The 20014-nt window shown below is 45.4% G+C and overlaps 2 protein-coding genes across 2 annotated transcripts in view; one reads left to right on the forward strand and one right to left on the reverse strand.

Annotated features, from left to right (window-relative positions):
• Positions 1-595: 595 nt before the first annotated feature.
• The window catches only part of LOC115096367 (C-C motif chemokine 20-like), a 99212-nt gene continuing 79793 nt past the window's right edge, over positions 596-20014 (forward strand). Inside the window, exon 1 of the transcript XR_003858054.1 lies at positions 596-657. The gene's annotated coding sequence lies outside the window, so the exon portion shown is untranslated. The remainder of the gene's footprint in view (positions 658-20014) is intronic.
• LOC115096369 (cytochrome c oxidase assembly factor 6 homolog) lies at positions 4014-7843 on the reverse strand. Its single transcript, XM_029610871.1, has 3 exons — positions 7696-7843; positions 6496-6647; positions 4014-4610 (listed from the first exon to the last, which is right to left on the reverse strand). Exons 2-3 carry the CDS (start codon positions 6637-6639, stop codon positions 4515-4517), a joined length of 240 nt encoding a protein of 79 aa, XP_029466731.1. The 5' UTR covers positions 6640-6647; positions 7696-7843; the 3' UTR covers positions 4014-4514.

The raw sequence follows: 20014 nt of genomic DNA on the forward strand, positions 1-20014 counted from the left end.
GCTCAGATTTCCTCTCATGGTTTTCAATACTTTCTTTATACTGATTCCCAGATTTACTTCTCTGCACCAGAAATGTCATCAGGAATCTAGCCCCAGATCTGTTTGCTTGTCTGATAATGCTGCCTGGATGTCCAACCGCCACATTAAACTCAACATGGCCAAGGAAAAGCTCTTTATCTATCCATTCACGCCCAATTCCCCTCTTCCTCCTTTCTCTATTTCTGTGGGTAGCCTTGTAATCCTCCCAATCCCCTCAACCCATAACCTTGGAGTCATCTTTGACTCTCCTTTCTTTTATACATATTGTAATGAGAAGAGCAACAAGCTCCTATCCCGGCAGGATAGTAAGCGAGTTCCAACTAAACAGTTGTCTAACTATACCAAGGGGAAACAGCAGGGGGTGTTGAGACAACCCATACGGACTACAATACCCAGAGTTCCAGAGCATCAGTGGAAGGCTCGGGACCAGAAGGAGGCTGAGGTGGCTGCCGAAGGTGATCTGGGGGAATTAGAGTCAGCTGAGCTCATGCTGTGGGAGGAAGAGGGTGTGGCCCTGGGTGAGGAAGAAAACTCAGAGAGCAGTTGCTCTGAGGAGGAGGAGGCGATGGACTGGGAGATCCCTCCAGAGGATTCATCTGTGTCTGACATGGAGACGGAGTAAGTAGGGCAAGCAACGTTTGTCTTACCTGGTTTCCCTACAAGCCTTAAATAAGGACAAGGCCGATTGTCTCAGGAGATAGAGGTGAGACAGGACTGAAAGCACAACTATAGGGGAGAAGGGGTGAGTTTGTGCTGGATCCCCAAGCTGGGTAGTCAGTGCTAGGTCGGAAGCCTGACTGCAGACATTTTGGTTTCAGTGCAGAAGTCTTAGAGAAGTACAATTTCTGCACAACCCTAAGAAAGGGGGAAAAGACTGGATTTGTGATAAACTGTTCTATGTTTGTTTTTGAATCCTTGCTCTGAGGAGGAGAGGAAGAACTGATAAATTGCCTCTCAGTTGGAGCTTTGGAAAAAGACCTGGCTGGGGGGGGGCCAGTCAGAGACAATATTGAAACCTAGTTCAAAAGGTTGGCTCATAACTGTTTTAAAGAATTGCCAGATGGTCTGAGAGAGCTTCAGAGATCAGCGGTTGCAGCCGTGCTAGGTGGCCTGGATGGTTGGCAGAGAGGTGAAAGAAGGAACTACGTCCAGCTGGTGAGATGTCCGGAGGTGCCCACGACAATATTCAAAACACTTCTAAAATGTACAGATGCTTTTTCTATATCACCACCAAAATCCATCCCTTCCTGTCTAAAAACACTACCAGAACCCTGATCTATATCTCATCACCTCCCACTTAGACAATTGCAATCTGCTCCTAACAGATTTCCCAATGAGCCATCTCGCTCCACTACAATCTGTCCTAAATTCAGCAGCACGACTCTTTCACCCAAGGTGCTACACCCATATAACCCTTCTTCTCAAGTCACAACATTGGCTCCCTATCCGTTCCCGCATACAATTCTAGCTCCTCTTACTTGCCCTACAAGAGCCTTCACTCTGCAGCTCCTCGCTCTTTACACCCCTCCTTGTACACTCTGCTCATCAGGCAAGTCTCTCCCATCTATGCCCTCCTCTACTGCCAATTCCTGACTCCGTGCTTTCCACCTGGTTGCACCATATACTTGGACTAAGCTGTTGCATCATGCTCCCTCTTTTGCCTTATTTAAATCTAAACACCCACCTTTCTGAGGCTGCTTTCAAATCATAACCCCTGATTATCCCGCTTACAGCCTCATTCGTTTTTAACCATTATCTTAATAAATGAAATTCCCCAAGTCTTATTCGCTGTTTGATTAGACTGTAAGCTCTACTGAGAAGGGACTCTCTTTTATATGTGTTTGTACAGTGCTGGGAACATCAAGTAATGCTATAGACATGTTTAGTAGTAGTAGTAGTAAATGACGGCAGATAAAGAGCAGCTGGGCCATCCATTCTGCACAAATTGAGATTCCTCCTCTCTGGTTCTCTTCATTTTGAGTAGATGAGCACACAAACTTCCATTTCCCAAACCAACCCCAGCTCTCTCTCCAGCCTCCCCACACAACTGCCCCACGTATGGCCCTCCTCTTTCCTGTCTTCTACCTGCTACCCATCACCAGCCATTTAGGGCAAAACAAAAAAAAAAGGGGGGGGAACAGTTTTTCAGGCCCGTTTGCTTGCACGGTGTAAAACAATTATATCTTCTGCTCAAGGCTTTCATTTTCTGGAACTTTTGTAAGGGGAGGGGGGAGGGGAAACACTATTGGGCGAGCAGAAACTGTGCAGAAAGTGCTGTGGATCTTTTGTCCAATCCTTAAATGTAGCACTTTCAGGCAAACGTCCACAGTGCATTTTGCACAAAGCATTTTTGCTTGACCAACGTAGTCTGTGGAATGTGGAAAGCAGAGTCCCTGGAGGAGACACATTGCTATGCTTTTCAGCAGAAGCGTTACAGGGCTGGACAGGAGGCACTGGAAATGTCTTTATTTAATTCACACCTTTTCACAGATAGCTCAAGGCAAGATACATTCAGGTCCGGTAGGTATTTCCCTGGTCCTAGAGGGCTTACAATCTAAGGAGGTCATTCACTAAGCTGCGGTATTTTTCCACAAGTGAAAAGCACTGCAGGATTCATCGAGGCCACGGTAAATGACCCCTGCGACTTGAGTGAATCCAGCGCTATTTTTCCCCCAGGGAAAAGGTCTCCCAAGCAAGGCGTGATGGTGGTCCTGGGACTGTGGGGCCGGCCTGGCTTGAAGTGGCTGCTCGGTTCTGAGAACACTTCCCAACACCAAGGCCGTAAAAATCCCCAAGGGTCTGCATAGATCCCCCCCGACCTACCTCCCCCCCCCCCAGCCACTCTTGGAAGCCGCCCATTTAAAAAAAAAAAAAAAAAAAGTGTATGCTGCCAAAACCCAGCAGTGGGATGTCAGGACCCCTCCCCCGACACCTGTCTGCACTTACGGACACCTCCTTTTGTGATCCAGTGAAACATCCCACCCCCTCTTTACCCATCAAAATCTCACTGGTGGTCTACCCAGCTCCCACCCCATTACCTGGCTCTACAAGCTCTCATTTTAACTATTTGGGCTGCCTCCAAAGACAGCTGGGAGGTGGGGGAATGGGACAGGGGGGCTATGATGACCCCCCCCCCCCCCAGTGGTTTTCACAACTTTGATGAGGAGGGGGCCCTCGCCGTTAGACCACGGATGCAGTGGGACGCGTGTTAACATCTCGATGCAGCCGCAGGAAATTAGCTACAGCTCCTGAGTTGTAGGTCATTTTAGGTCAAATAATGTGGCTTGCGAATCACATTGTAAGCTATGTTATTTGATGAGCATAGTTTAGGGGAGTAATGAGCTCATTAGCATGAGATTGCATGCTAATGGGCTCATTTAAATACGCACAGTGCCAGTCCTGGAATATCTTGCATTATTTCCCGTGTTAGGCTTAACGTGGCTTAGTGAATGAGATCCTAAGTTTGTACCTGAGGCAGTGGAGGATGAAGTGATTTGCCCAAGGTCACAAGGAGCGACAGTGGGATTTGAACCCTGGCTTCCCTGGCGCTCAGCCAGCTCCTCCCCTGACCTCACCCTTTCCCAGTGGATCCCAGACTCTGGTACAAACTTGCTCAGCTGCTTTTTTTTTGTTTACTGTGCATCTCCAAACTGAAAAGGAGGACACTCTGCAAATGTCACCACCATATTTTGTGCAACCTACCAGGGTTGATCCAATTCTCCAGTGCACCCTTCTGCATGTAGGGATTTATAGTTACTTAGGGAAATAGAGAACATGTGGGCAGAAAAGGACCACTTGGCCCACCCAATATATCCAATTTCACTTGCTTTCCATGCTGTCACAGGTTTTGCTTGAACCGTGGTCTTCTCTCTCCTTCCATCACTAAGGTCCCTTTCTTTCTACCCTCTATTTTGGCTCCTATAAACTGATTCTCTCTCCCACCTGATGCAAGGGAAGTGAATTAGCCTGGGTTGTTGTTGGGTTTTTTTTTAAATTTTATTTTATCTGGGACAATCTGGTGACCCTCAGAACAGGACGGGTATAGAACAAGCAAGGCAGGATGACTGCAAACGTGACGGGTGACCAAAAGAGCGGCCCTGCAACACCGAGGCATGCCGGCGGGGACTCCAGCAAAACTTGAGATGAAAAGGACGGGGGATCTTTTGCAGTTCATCCCAATTGAAAGGAGTTTCTCTTATGGCAAATGGGCTGCGCACCCAACGTGTTTGGATTCATGACATTGCTCTCTGTGCCCGTCTCTATGAAGAGCACAAGGGAAAACAACAATTTAAAGACCTCATTTCTGGTAAAGTGAATTGGTGGGTATGGACTGAACGCCGTCGGCATGCTTCGCATCCTCTGCTCGAAGGCGCCTCGGCATATTTTCTCTCCTCCTGCTCCTTGTTAGTGTTCAGTTGGGCTGGTAAAGAAACGTCTTGCGCACACAGTGCACGGCGACAGGGTCGTGTCCCAGCCTACAACTTCCCCGTGGCTTCAGAAGGCTGAAACTCTCCAGCTTCAAGTTTCGCTTTGAACTTTAGGTAATCTCTTCTTTTGTCAAAATATTTTACCTGTTAAATAAACAGAAATGGAATTAGTAATTTTTTTAGATGCAGTACAGGAACCGAAGCGCCATAAGGTGAAGTTAGAATCTTGCTTGCTAATTTCCTTTCCTTGGATTCTGCCAAACCAATCCAGGCTTGTGGGGTTTGTCCTGCCTTCCAGCTGATGGAGACAGACGGCAAAACCCTTGCACTGACATCCATCATCTCTATACAGTCCGGTATAGCAGAGAAGTCACCAGTAGCTACCCAAGCCAGTGACTGAGTTCCCCTGGAATAACTTACAAAAAAATCTTTATCAATAAAGATCAGAGCAAATGCAAAAAATAAAAGAAGAACTGAGCAGTCTCTACTTTCTCTTTCATCCTCAGGCTGAATCCCAAGGATTAAAGGGAAAATTTGTTTGGTTTTTTTTAATGGGAACACCTTCCATTCTTCTCCTTTACTTTCCCTCTTTTTTTATGCCTCCTTCTGCCCAAGTATTCCTTCTCTTCATTATACTCAGTGTGAATTCTGGACTGGTCTGGCAGGACTCAAGGAAAGGAAATAGGCAGGTAGGATTCTAATTTCACTTTTCGCATCATCCTGCCAGGCCAGTCCAGAATCCTGGGTGGGAGCGGGCCAAGGCCTGCTTTGAGAACCCCTGTTCCGAAGGCTGGGTCCCCTGCAAGTCTATCCTGCAGTGCTGAATGAGAGTACCAAGGCCCAGATTGCTACCCGACACATGTCTGCTGGAGAAACCATTCTGCACTCTGCCCAGGAAGCAGCGTTGTGCCCTACATCTCAATCCCTCTGGAACTGGCTTCCTTTTCCATGATAGACTTGCAGGTGAAAGGGGACACAGCCTTCAGAACAGGGGTTCTCGAAGCAGCCTTGGCCTGCTCCCACCCAGGATAGGTGCATCCCAGGAGTCTGGACTGGCCTGGCAGGATGATGCGAAAAGTGAAATTAGAATCCTACCTGCCTATTTCCTTTCCTTGAGTCCTGCCAGACCAGTCCAGAATTCACACTGAGTATAATGAAGAGAAGGAATACTTGGGCAGAAGTGACGCGCATGCCTAGGAAGGCCTGGAGTCAGTGTGGGTGGTGGCGGCTAGCCCCGGCCGCGAGCTGACCCGCAGAGGAGAACAGACCTACACATGTCATGACTTGGATCAGTCACAGCCATCTGCGACCGACGGTCATAACACTGAGGTCTCAGGGAAGGAAGATCAGCCTTGGTCCTGGCTACCACTGGGGAAATCAACCTGCTGTAGGCTGATACCCCAGGAGCCCACTTAATTTCCTGCTGAATCAAACTGGACTCCTAATATCTGCAAGAAGCAGAGAACTACGAACTTCCACTGCTGAACCAGTCTATATACGGAAGAAAGATGTCAGTGCAAGGCTTTCTCTCTCTGTCTCCATCCCACAAGTCTGAACTAGTCTGGCAGGATAATGAGGAATGGGATACTTCAATAAGTGTCCACTTCTTCAACAAAGTGACATGGCTCTCACCAAGTCCATGTCAGGCTACCTGCCTCTTTCTTGGTCAGATTAAACAGAAATACTTGATATTCTTTATCCTAGAACACAGTCATCCCTCAGGGCTATGTCCAGGATCTGTGTCAAGTGTAAGGCAGTTATCTCACTGACCTCTAAGACAGTGAGTACTTTAGGATACCTGAGAAAGCAGAAATTTCCTTATAAGAAAGATGTGTAGCACCAGGTTATTGCTATTTATGTGACAAATGTAATTTCAAATGCAGCAGATTAATTCCCGAGAGAGCAAAGAATTCCTTTGTCTGTGCTACAGCTCTTATACCATGGTGAGGGGATTCAACAATATATCTTGTAATAAGGTCAGCAGCTCTAGCAGGATCCAACACTGTGCACATTCATAAAGAGAGCTCACCCATTGCTGCGGACAGCATGCTTCAAAAGAACTTCGCAGCTTCTGGCACCTGGAGAAATCATCCCGATTCTCATCCAAACAGTGCCAGTATTGGTCTCGTGCTCCCCAGCACGCCCTTCTTTCCTCAGCTGTTGGCGCTGACATTTCTGTTCCTGAGGAGAGGGACAAAAGCCATCAGTACGTCAGAGTTCCTTCACCTAGGAGAGACCACCGCAAGACAGCAATTTTTTTTTCTTTTACACAACAGGAAGAAAAGCTTTCATTGACGTATAGCAAATGTATCTGTCACAGTCCCTGGCTCCTTTTTCTTGAGAAGAGACAGTAGTACAGTAATATAACACTATAACAGTGTGCAGTAATAAGGGGAGTTAAATGAGCAACCAAAGCTCATAAGGTTCTCATAACAGCTCGGCTAAGGGAGCTGCCTCTTTAGCTCAGTTGTAAAGTCCACTGGTTCACATTTTGTGATCACACTACAATACAGGCTGTAGCACTGTATGGTGCTACGGCAAATATGAAACCCTCAGAGAAGGTGCCAGAACTGGATTCCTCAATCAGACCCAGAACACAGGCTGAAATTATTGGGAATTGCATTTCCCACGCTCTACCTTTTATGTGGGGCGAGGAATTGCGTGGAGATAGACTTGAACTATAACTGCAAGTGATGTACATTGTTTGCTTGGGCAATGTGTGTGTGTGCAGAAGCTTGCACACACACACTTATGCCTTATCTGTGCACTGCAGGGGAGCAGCCTGAGCGAAAAACGTATACTGCTGCTGTCCGTGCTGCACCTGTGCGGCACGTGTGTGAGACAGAAACCTGCACCGTTACTGCCCGTGCTGTGGCACAGCAGGGGTAAGGGATGCTGGAAGCCTATCCTGATCTTCCTCTACTTTCAGGGAGGATTCGCTGGTTTTCAGCAACCGCCTCTCATCGCTCCGTTTTGCAGGATAACTACGTAATATTCAGGCTTCCAATCTAATCGCACGAGTGGCACTAGCAGCGCCTCTACCTGCTCCAGGGTTCAGGGGGCGAGTAACCAATGTTAGGGGAGACATATTGGCTTAGTTTTCAAGTTGCACTAGCGCTGCAGAACCGGCTCCCAGGGCAAGAAGTGGGGCAGAATCCATTGCGGGGAGTAGGAGGTGAAAGCGACCTACTCTGGTAGGTTTATTTAGCACGAGGGCAGGGGAAATTACCTTCAGCTCAGCAGCAAAAAAAGAAAATCATGGCTGAAAATAACAGCAGCACCTCTCCCCTTTTGCCCTTCCTAGTCTGCTTGTATCCCGTCGTCCCTTGCGGTATGACGCACGCGAGCCCCGCCTCCCTCACTCGGAGCCATAGGGCAGCAGGACCGGGATACGCGCTGCACGGCTGTGACGACTCTATGCCCCGCCTCCCTCACTCGGAACCATAGTGCAGCAGGCAGCAGGATCGGGATACTCGCTGCACGGCTGTGACGACTCTATGCCCCGCCTCCCTCACTCGGAACCATAGTGCAGCAGGCAGCAGGATCGGGATACTCGCTGCACGGCTGTGACGACTCTATGCCCCGCCTCCCTCACTCGGAACCATAGTGCAGCAGGCAGCAGGACCGGGATACTCGCTGCACGGCTGTGACGACTCTATGCCCCCGGCTCTCTGGGTTTGGGGGGGGAAGCAAAGCTTGCGCGTGCAGCCTTAGAGGCAGAGGCATCTCGGGAAACCGGAGGATTAACCTCCCTAGAAGTCTGGGAAATGTTAAGCATGAACCTTGCAGTTTATTTTATTTTTCTCTATTTGTACGGGTTTTTTTTTTTTAAAACCTGCCTTGCAAAAAAAAAAAGGCAATATGTTATCAATAAAAAATAGTCACAAACCATATTATTATAGAAAGTTAGATAATATTCCTTCTCTTTCATACCACAGTAACTACATTCCTACAGCCATTCTCTGGTGAGGAAGGGAGCCTCCACCCTCTCTCTCTTTATAGACAAAAGAGGGTGGATTAGCCAAGTTTGAAACTTGAGAGCATCAGTGCCAGTCGTCAAGGCTTTTACTCTGGCTACTGTTTCTTCACGCATCTTTCATATACATTCGTAATGAAATCATCTTTAAAAAATCTAACATGAAGTGTGTATCTCACATTGAGCTACTTTATGCTCGGATCAGAAATGGCCGAACAGCATTCAAGCTGCAAGCTCTTAAGGATTCCCTACCCCCTAATTTCCCTGACAACGTACAAAGAAATAAAGGTGAATTTAACTGGATGGCAACCACACAACTTTGACATATAGAGAACAATTTTCAAAGGGGAAAATGTGCTGGTTGAATATTTCCCTTCTTAAATGCAGCTAAAAAAAGAGGTTTTCTTTCCTGTCTGCATGTTTAGATCAGGGGAGGAGAATGGCACACCTACATTTTGATTTTCAAATGTACACACACTATCCTGCCACCCACACAAACAGGAAGTGCAAAATACATGGACACTTTTAACACAAACGTTTTGCTTGCTAATTATCAAAGAAACAATGCGGCTAGTTTCTCTGTCAAGGTCCTGCCCTCTGGAAACTCAAATACAGAGCAGTACTGAGGGGCGCTCTGATTTTGGTCTAGGGCAGGCTGAAGGCGGTCAGGAGTCCAGCAGGTTGCACACAAGAATAGTAGCAGGTTTGAGTAGCAAGTTGTAGTGCTGGCCAAGAGCTAAAATCAGGAACAGTTCACAGAGAAGCAGGCTAAGCTCAGAAGCTGGCTTTGCAGGCCCGAAGCTGGAGTCAGAAATAGGTTCACAGTGAAGCAGGCTTGGAAAAGAAGCTTGACTTACAGGCCAGGAACTAGAATCAAGAACAAGTTGCACCTTCAGAAAGTAGCAGGTTCTGTAGCAAGAAGTAGGTTAGCCTTCAGCTTCCTGATCCCAGCAACCTCTTTCAGCTGAGCCACCAGCCATCCCTGTTGCCCAGGGGTCTGGCCTCCAGGGCTCTCTGAACCAGACGCCTGTCACTTCTACTCGCTTCAGGTGACTTTTGAGTTGTGGTCACCCTGAGATTGCTGTTGATTAGCAGAGGTTGTGGGGAGGGGAAAGGAATGCATAAGCTTTCTCTCCCCCCCCATCTAACTAATCCACACTTTCTTTTTCTCCCACCTATCACATCACCTTTCCCCCCTCCTGAGATGACTCAGCATACTTCCCTTCCTCTCTCCCTGACCCCAGCCCTCTCTTTGCTCCCTCCCTCTCTAAGTCTCAGTTCCATGACTTACGCATGTTCTCTCTGTCTTTAGCTGAGTGATTCCCAAGTCCTGGAGTCACAGCTGCAGACTGAGTTTTGTATGCATTGCAGCCCTCTCCAGTTTCTCCCCACATGCTGCTTGCAGTGTTTACTCCAGGCTCGCCCCACTTCTCCTGTTCTCTGCAGGCTTACTGAGGAAGGGGAAGGGCTGAGCTGTAGACAGAGAGGCCCTGAGATTTCTAGTGTTTCCCCTGAGGCCCTGCAATTGATACAGATTCACTGGGTCTCAGGGTGAAATCCTGAGAGTTCCCAGGTATGGTGACTGGCTGGTCGAAAGGTCCTGAACTTCGGAGCCGCTACTGGCTCAAGCCCCCTTTTGGTCTTGTCCTGCCACTCTTTGAAAAACTGTGTAGGCTGTTTGAAAATATCCACAATACTATGGAGAGAAGACACTCAGCTCCTCTGCAGGTACCAAATGGATAGGGAGCAAGGCCTCTTCCAGCTGAGCTGTCATCCTCCAAGATCTCAGTGGATGACTTCACACAGAGAAGTAGGCTCAGGACTTGCTTCTGCTACTGAGCCCAGCCACGCAGTTTTAAGTACCTAAAAACATAAGAAATTGCCATGCTGGGTCAGACTAAGGGTCCATCAAGCCCAGCATCCTGTTTCCAACAGAGGCCAAACCAGGCCACAAGAACCTGGCAATTACCCAGATACTAAGAAGATCCCGTGCTACTGATGCAATTAATAGCAGTGGCTATTCCCTAAGTAAACTTGATTAATAGCCGTTAATGGACTTCTCCTCCAAGAACTTATCCAAACCTTTTTTGAACCCAGCTACACTAACTGCACTAACCACATCCTCTGGCAACAAATTCCAGAGCTTTATTGTGCGTTGAGTGAAAAAGAATTTTCTCCGATTAGTCTTAAATGTGCTACTTGCTAACTTCATGGAATAATCCCTAGTCCTTCTATTATTCGAAAGTGTAAATAACCGAGTCACATCTACTCATTCAAGACCTCTCATGATCTTAAACACCTCTATCATATCCCCCCTCAGCCGTCTCTTCTCCAAGCTGAACAGTCTTAACCTCTTCAGCCTTTTCTCATAGGGGAGCTGTTCCATCCCCTTTATCATTTTTCAGGGAAGAAGACAGCAGGCACGCAAGGCTTTTGCTGCTATTAAGTTGGTTTGAGTGTGCACATGTGAATCTGCTTGCCAACCTGCCAGTATTGCCAGCAGCATTGCTGTCAATGTGGGTCATGGTTGCAGGCTAGAGAAGAGAGAGGAAATTAGCAAATCAGAGTGGGCTGGAAGAGAAAAGATAGCAACCCCATTGCTCTGGGTAAGTCACAAATAGAGTTTTATTTATTATTTTATTTCATTTTAAAACATTTGTTATCCGCTCTTCCTACATTCAGGGCGGGGTTCAAAGAATATACATAATTATTAAAATACATGAAACAAAGAAATAACAATGAAATAACAAGAAAAAAATCACATTAATTCAAAAACATACATTTAGGGCTACATGATGACGTGAGCATGCAATCAAATTGAGTAGCTTTTCCCACATAGGTACATTTTTAATGACTTTTTGAAGAATGCGGGTTCTTTAATTATTCTGATCTCACCAGGGACGGAATTCCAAAACAATGGGCCCGCAATTGAAAAGGCTCGCTCTCTAGTCTCTTCAAGGTATGCTACTTTAGGAGAGGGCACATCAAGCAGACTTTGGCTCACTGATCTCAAAGCTCTTATTGGGGGTGTGTATTTTCAGATGGCGGTGATCCAAGGGGATTTGATGTTATAAAGAAGATTGTGAATGATAACTGCCAATTTTTATTGAATTCGATAAGTAATGGGTAACCAGTGTAGTGACTAAAACCGGAGTTTTGTGATCACGGTGGCGGGGAAGGACAGTAAGAAGTCTTCTTGCTGAATTTTGAATGATTTGGAGCGGATAAACTATATAATCCGGGAGACCAAGGAAGAGTGAATCGCAGTAGTCAAGGCTGGAGAAGAGCAATAATTGCGCAGTATTGCATGAAAGTCATCCGGATTGAGTAATGGCTTCAAACTGAGTAGTAACCAGAGTTTAAAAAAAGAAGATTTTCTCGCATTGTAAGAGCAGGATCTAAGAGAATGCCCAAATTGCAGTCTACTTTTGAAATTGGAATATTTTTATTCTCAAATGTGATTTGAGTTGGAGGAAAATGTGATAATGCCATGATCTCGGTTTTTGTAATGTTTAGTGCAAGTTTGTTAAGAATGAGCCAGTTCTGAATAGTGGATAGGCAATGTAAAATATATTCTTCAGTTTTGGGTCATGAATCTTTGAAAGGAAAAAGAAGTGGATGTCGTCAGCATAAAGCTTATAGTGTATCCCAAGGTTGGACAAGAGTCGGCATAGTGGACTGAGGTAGATGTTAAAGAGTGTGGCCGATAATACAGAGCCTTGGGGGTACATCAGAGCCAAGCTAGAACCAGAATGACGTCTCTGATCTACCCTTGACTGAGCCTGCAATCTCAAGAGAGTGAAGTCTAGAAAGAAGGATGCTATGGTCAATAGTATGAAAAGCAGCTGAAATATCAAGCAAAATAGGCACCAGTGAGGTTGCTCGATAAAAACCTTGTCTGAGGATGTCAAAGCTGAATAACAACAATATTTTGGTACTGTGATAGCTGCGGAAGCCAAACTGATATTGATCCAGCGTATCATTTTAATCGAGATTTGTAAGCTGTTGGAGTATAGAGTTTTCAGTGATTTTGCTGATAAATGATAATGATGAAATGGGACGATGGTTTGATAATACAGTTGGGTCAGCAGAGGCTTTTTTTTAAGAATTGGATGGATGGAAGCTCATTTTAATGAGTCAGGGAGAGTACCCTGCCCAAGTGAAGAATGAAACAATTTGATAATAAATCTGGAGGTTTCATTCCTTCTTAGCTTTAGTAGCGGGATAGAGCACTCACTGATTAGGGGGCTAGAAGAGGAATTAACTTTAGTAATTATCTGAGTGATATCTGCCTCCCTTAGCATATCAAATTCCTCCATTTTCATTCCATCAGGGAAAAAATAATCCATTCTATTGTCAACAGTAGTTTTGAATGTATTTCTGACATTAATTACTTTTTGATTAAAATATGTAGCAAAGTGACCTTTATGCTTACCCCTGGGACAGTTAGGTGGACAAATATTAGGGAGTGAAACAGGCGGAGTAATCTGCGTAACCGAATAAAAAAGGTCCCTGGGATTATTCAATGAGACAGATGATTTGGAATATAATTATGTATGACTTCTTTGCCCTAGTAATGGCTTTCTGGTAATCTTTAAGACAGATTTAAATCTAATCATATTGAATTAGTTGGATAGTGCCGCCATTTCCTTTCAATTCTTCCTAATTCACTTTTCTTATTTTGTAGTGAGCAATTATACAAGGGGCTATGTTAGTACTCTTCCTTTTGAATGTTTTAGCTGGGGCTAATTTATCTAGGGAACTAATAAGCGAAATATCCCAGCGGTTTACTAACTCATGAGGGATATCATCACAACTTACCTCCAGTAATGGTAAAGGTTCTGAGGTTAAATCTTTGAGATTGAAAAAGCCTCTTTTGGTAATTGTACTATGATCTGGGGATAATGTTTGAGTTAAGAACATAAGAACATGCCATACTGGGTCAGACCAAGGGTCCATCAAGCCCAGCATCCTGTTTCCAACAGTGGCCAATCCAGGCCACAAGAACCTGGCAAGTATCCAAAAACTCAGTCTATTCCATGTTACCGTTGCTAGTAATAGCAGTGGCTATTTTCTAAGTGAACTTAATTAATAATCTCAAACCTCCCCTTTATCTCTAAAATTCTTGAAAAAGCGATCAAAAAGCAACTCACTGAATACCTTCATGACTCACACCTACTCTCTCCATTTCAATATGGATTTCGGAAATTCCATAGCACTGAAACCCTCCTCCTTTCCCTGGCAGACCGTCTCATTAAAGACCTAGATAAAGGACAATCATATATTCTAGCTTTCTTAGACATATCGTCGGCATTTGACACAATCAGCCATATCCTCCTGCAGCAACTTTACAAAATTGGAATAACAGGTGTTGCACACAACTGGTTCAAATCCTATCTCAGTAATCGAAACTATAAAGTCAAAATTGGAAACCATGAGTCCGAACCTATACCCCTTGACCAAGGAGTCCCGCAAGGTTCCTTGGTATCCTCCACCCTTTTCAACATTTACCTCCTACCACTGTCATCTCCTAACCGATCTCAAGCTTCCCCACTATATTTATGCAGATGATGTTCAGATTCTTATCCCAATATCTGACACCCTCCCTAAGGCTATGGACACCTGGGAATCAACGCTACTATCTATTAACAAACTCCTATCCAGCATTCACCTTGCCCTTAACACGGCAAGAACCGAAATTAGGCTTATCGCTCCACAGATTCACCCTAACACCCTTCCCCTGCTTCGCCCGCTATCTCTACCCATCTCGTTCTCCCAACAGGTACGGGATCCAGGGGTTATGCTAGACTACCAATTCAACCTCAAGAAATTCATTAACAACACTCTAAAAGAATGTTTCTTTAAATTACACACCCTAAAGAAATTAAAACCTTTACTCCACCCTCCAGACTTTCGTACAGTGCTGCAAACTACAATATTCTCGAAAATGGATTACTGTAACTCACTCCTCCTAGGCCTACCCAAAAACTCCATTCACCCACTACAAATCCTACAAAACACAGTTGCCCGGATACTCACTAACACGGGCAGAAATGAACACATCTCACCCGTACTTAAGGAATTACACTGGCTCCCTATCGCATACCGAATCCAATATAAAACTCTATCATACATACCCTGTTTCCCCGAAAATAAGACATCCCCCGAAAATAAGACCTAGTAGAGGTTTTGCTGAATTGCTAAATATAAGACCTCCCCTGAAAGTAAGACCTAGCAAAGTTTTTATTTGGGAGCATGCCCGTCGCACAGAACACCAGAGCATGCAGCTGTGATTTTTTTTACCCTGCAAGATTCACAGTTAGTTGTCATCACAAACCAGCATAACCAGACAACTATTCAGAATATAATAAATGCTCATTTTTTTGTTCAACAATATTTGTGAATTCTTCTTCATGGAAAAATAAGACATCCCCTGAAAATAAGGCCTAGTGCATCTTTGGTAGCAAAAATTAATATAAGACACTGTCTTATTTTCGGGGAAACACGGTATGGCACTCCACAATCCTGAAATGAACGGGTTCAATGATTCACTAGTATTCCACAAACCCTCTAAACCAATCAGGAACCAATACCTTGCTACCATACTTACACCTTCCCCCCAAAACAACAACCTGGCATCTACCAGAGCACGTGCACTCTCCAGAGACGGCCCTGCCTTATGGAACAAAATGCCCATAGACCTACGCCAGGAGGACTGCCTAAAAATTTTCAAGAAAAAACTAAAGACGTGGCTTTTCACGCAAGCATACACCTAAGCTCAATCTCCTTACTCTCCCAGCATCCTCCTCAGCCACTCCCACATAAGATGTCCCATTCTTATGGACACTGTCCTGCCTCATAGAAAAATCGCCCGTTGACCTCCACTCTCCTCACATCCCTAGCCCCTCCCCACACCAATCCTCTCTCGTCTTACACCCATCTGTTTTCTGCCTCATCGCCTTTAACTCATTTGGAATCCTCACACTTTAAGCATCTCTGTAAGTTATTGTAAATAATTTTGATTGCTATGTACATAAGTTATTCAATATCTTTAGTCTCATTCATATCTCTTTTGTAGGCATATAGACATTTATTCTTTTAACAACTTTATAAGTACCAGTTTTTAAGTTACTTGTCAACTGTATTTTAAGCGCAGTTTCTCATTCCCATGTTACTTGTCAAGCACACCTTAGGCGCAGTTTCTCATTTATTGTAAACCGATGTGATATCTCTGATGAATGTCGGTATATAAAACCATTAAATAAATAAATAAAATAAAACAATAGCAGGTAATGGACTTCTCCAAGAACCTATCCAATCCTTTTTCAAACACAGCTATACTAACTGCACTAACCACATCCTCTGGCAACAAATTCCAGAGTTTAATTGTGCGTTGAGTGAAAAAGAACTTTCTCCGATTAGTTTTAAATGTGCCCCATGCTAACTTCATGGAGTGCCCCCTAGTCTTTCTACTATCCGAAAGAGTAAATAACCGATTCACATCTACCCGTTCTAGACCTCTCATGATTTTAAACACCTCTATCATATCCCCCCTCAGTCGTCTCTTCTCCAAGCTGAAAAGTCCTAACCTCTTTAGTCTTTCCTCATAGGGGAGTTGTTCCATGCCCTTTATCATTTTGGTTGCCCTTCTCTGTACCTTCTCCATCATGACTATATCTTTTTTGAGATGCGGCAACCAGAATTGTACACAATATTCAAGGTGCGGTCTCACCATGGAGCGATACAGAGGCATTATGACATTTTCCATTTTATTCACCATTCCCTTTCTTTTTTTTAATTTATATTTTATTAAGTTTTTTTAAACAACTTTACATTGTGAAAAAAAACCCAAAGGCAAATATTCTGTTTTACAACAAAACTATCATATCAGGCAATACATTTTATCGTAATCTAACAAAAACAGTAATATCTAGTCCACATTACGGGAGGTGTACCAAAGGAAATAATGAATTCATAATAAATCTGTAATCAATCTTACAGAAAAGGAGAGTATTAATTTATTGCAGATCCATTTCTCAACACTGATTCTTTATCTAACAAAAAGGACTCTAAGTGAGGAGGATCCTGGAATATAAATTTGTTCTTCTGATAGACCACAGAGCATTTACAAGGGAATTTTAAGTAGAATGTTGCCCCAAGGGCTAGCACTCTAGACTTAAAAATCAGGAATTGCTTACATCTAGCTTGAGTTGCTCTGGCAACATCAGGAAAAATCTGGATACGTTGTCCACAAAAATTATAATCTTTATTTTCAAAGTATTTTTTCAAAACCAAATTCTTGTCTCTCTCTCTGCAAAAAGTTACTAATAGAGTTGACCTTAGCGCTATATCATCTTGAGAGGCTTCTAAAAAAGAGGTCAAATTAGGAGAGTGTTGGACAATATCCATATCCTCCTGACCCTCTTGAGTCCTTAATCTCGACTTTGAAACATAGTATAACTTGGATATACCCGTCTCATCAATTGTTGTAATAGATAAAACTTCAGATAAATACTTTTTAAGTAATTCAATGGCAGATATTAATCTGGTTTCAGGAAAGTTCAATAAACTTAAATTTCTACTCCGATTTTGATTTTCCAGCATTTCCATCTGCCGATGAATTATTATACCATCTTTTATAGAGGAATTATTTACTTCCTTTAATGTTTCTATCTGAGAAAACATAACCTTAGATTGTGCTTCTACATGTACCAAACGATTACCATGAACGTCCAATACATTTCTAATTTCACTAATAGTTATTCTATTCTGCTCTATTGAATTTGACATAGTTTTCTGAAGGTTATCTACAGCCATCCAAACGTCCAGTAGGGTAATATTCTGGGGTACACTAGGCATGTTGACCGCTACTTGCGGTCTCGGGCTCAACTGTTGCCCAGTATTCTCTAAATTAAAGGAAACATTCCCATCACTATTTAACTGTTAAGGAAATTCACACTGTATGGATGAAGGTGGGTCCATAATTGGTTGAGGCGACTGCAGTGGCCCTTGAGTTTCGGGGGATCCCGAGGAAAAAGATATGTCAGGAATTGTTCTTAAATTAGATTGACTTACCCTTCTTGCAACGTGAGAGTCCATAGGTCCCCTCACAGGTAATCCTGGTGAGGAAGTCCAAACCTTCACTTTCCTCTTCCTTCCCATAAAAGATAATACTAAAGTCAGAAGCAAAATTTTCCAGAAGGGGCGCGCGGCTTAGGCTGCGCGCCGTAGGTTGTTCAATTATATGCAGCAGAAATCGTCCCCGGTAGATGACCTCACGGGGGGTGGGGCAACGAGCAAGTCCACACAGCTGTTCCTCCGGCTCCAGCCCGAAGGGGGTCAAAACCCCAATCTCAATCCCAGCCGAATCCTCTCGCAAGGAGAGGTCTCTCCTTCAACAATTTTACCTCCGATGCTGTGCCGTAGGGTGTTCAATTATATGCAGCAGAAATCGTCCCCGGTAGATGACCTCACGGGGGGCGGGGCAACGAGCAAGTCCACACAGCTGTTCCTCCGGCTCCAGCCCGAAGGGGGTCAAAACCTCAATCTCAATCCCAGCCGAATCCTCTCGCAAGGAGAGGTCTCTCCTTCAACAATTTTACCTCCCCACCATTCCCTTTCTAATAATTCCCAACATTCAGTGTTGTGACCCGCTGCCCGCGGATCCCTTCCCGCGAGCAGACCCACTTACCTACGCTTGTTTCTCCTGACACGGCGCCGCTGTCGGGCATTCCATGCGGCCTGGAGGCCGTCCCTGCTCTGTGTCCTCGCCGCGGCCGGGCCCGTGGTCCTTCCTGCTTTTCTTCGCAGCATGGAGCCGCCCCGGGCCAGCCTTCGTGGCAGGGAGCCGCAACGCCACCAAGGGGATCCTCGTGGGACACCCTGGAGGCTGCCCCGAAGCCTGCCTGCCCGTTTTCCTGCTTCTCAGCCTCTGACGTCAGTGCAGGCCGCTGTCCACGGTCCTGCACTGTTCTCTTGCTCCTTCTTAGGTCCCGGCCCTCGCCATTCTGCCTGATTTAAAGAGCCGGCCACAGGAAGTGTGGCTGACCTCACCTTTAATTGGACTTCCTGATTCTGCCCTATAAAGGACTTCAACTTTAGTCTGTTCTTCGCCTTGCTTCGGAGTGTCACCCTTCTGGAGGCTCCTGCCTGCCAGAGCTCCATCAGGCCTTCCTGTCTTCTCCATGGAGGTACTGTTCAGTTCCTGTTCGGTTCCTGTTCTTTCGTCTTGTCTTCGTGCCTGAGGTTCCTGTCTACATGTCCGTTCAGATGTCTCGTCCAGGTATCCTGATGTACCTGCCCTGATCTTCGTCCTGATGTTTCTGCCTTCCCGGATGTTCTTCCCTGCGTCTTAGTTTCTGCTCCTGGCCTTCTGACCTGTTGGGCCTAGGAGTGGCCAACAGGTGGGATTCGTCCCTGTGCTTGGAGCTTCTGTTCCCACCAGCCGCTGGGGCTTCGGATGCCATTGCTCCCGACATCAGAGTTCCTCCTCGCCTGGATCTTCCCTGCGCATGTCCTGCTCTCCTCGTGGTCCGCGACCAGCCTTCGGGCTGTGTAGGGCGCACAGTGGGACAGGGTGGTCCGCGACTCAGTCCCGTGGGTGGGCTGAGTAGGGCGCCCTGAGAGACTGTGCAACTGTCCTTCCGCCCAAGTGTCTTCTGTGATGTCTTCGTACCTGAGTCTTGCTACAGTTCCTGATGTCTTCGTACTTGAGTCTTGCTACTGTTCTAGCCTGGTTCCAGTACGATTGTCTTGTCCTCGTGTCAAGGTCCTCGACTGCCCTCTACCTCAGGCCAGGCCTGCTGCTCCATGCTGTTCGCAGCAGGCCCGAAAGGGCTTGGAATGGTCAGAGGACCATTCAACTTCCAACATCCTCGGATGTTGGCTTTGGGAGCCTGCAGGCCTGGCAGAGGGTCAGCCCGCCAGCCACATTGGAATACGCCGTCAACCCTCGGGCCGGTCCTGGGTTCACCTGGGGTCGGGCTGAGGCCCAAGGGCACACTAAAACAGCTCACTCAAAACAATTCTGTTTGCTTTTTTGATTACCTCAGCCCACTGAACCGACAATTTCAATGTGTATCCACTATGACACCTAGATCTCTTTCTTGGGTTGTAGCACCTAATATGGAACCTAACATTGTGTAACTAAAGCATGGGTTATTTTTCCCTATATGCATCACCTTGCACTTATCCACATTAAATTGCATCTGCCATTTCGATGCCAAATTTTCCAGTCTCACAAGGTCTTCCTGCAATTTATCACAATCTGCTTGTGATTTAACTACTCTGAACAATTTTGTATCATCTGCAAATCTGATTACCTCACTCATCGTATTTCTTTCCAGATCATTTATAAATATATTGAAAAGTATGGGTCCCAATACAGATCCCTGAGGCACTCCACTGACCACTCCCTTCCACTGAGCAAATTGTCCATTTAATTCTACTCTCTGTTTCCTGTCTTTTAGCCAGTTTGCAATCCACGAAAGGACATCGCCACCTATCCCGTGACTTTTTACTTTTCCTAGAAGCCTCTCATGAGGAACTTTGTCAAACGCCTTCTGAAAATCCA

Source organism: Rhinatrema bivittatum, chromosome 8, assembly GCF_901001135.1.
Source record: "Rhinatrema bivittatum chromosome 8, aRhiBiv1.1, whole genome shotgun sequence".
Classification (NCBI taxonomy): Eukaryota; Metazoa; Chordata; class Amphibia; order Gymnophiona; family Rhinatrematidae; genus Rhinatrema; species Rhinatrema bivittatum.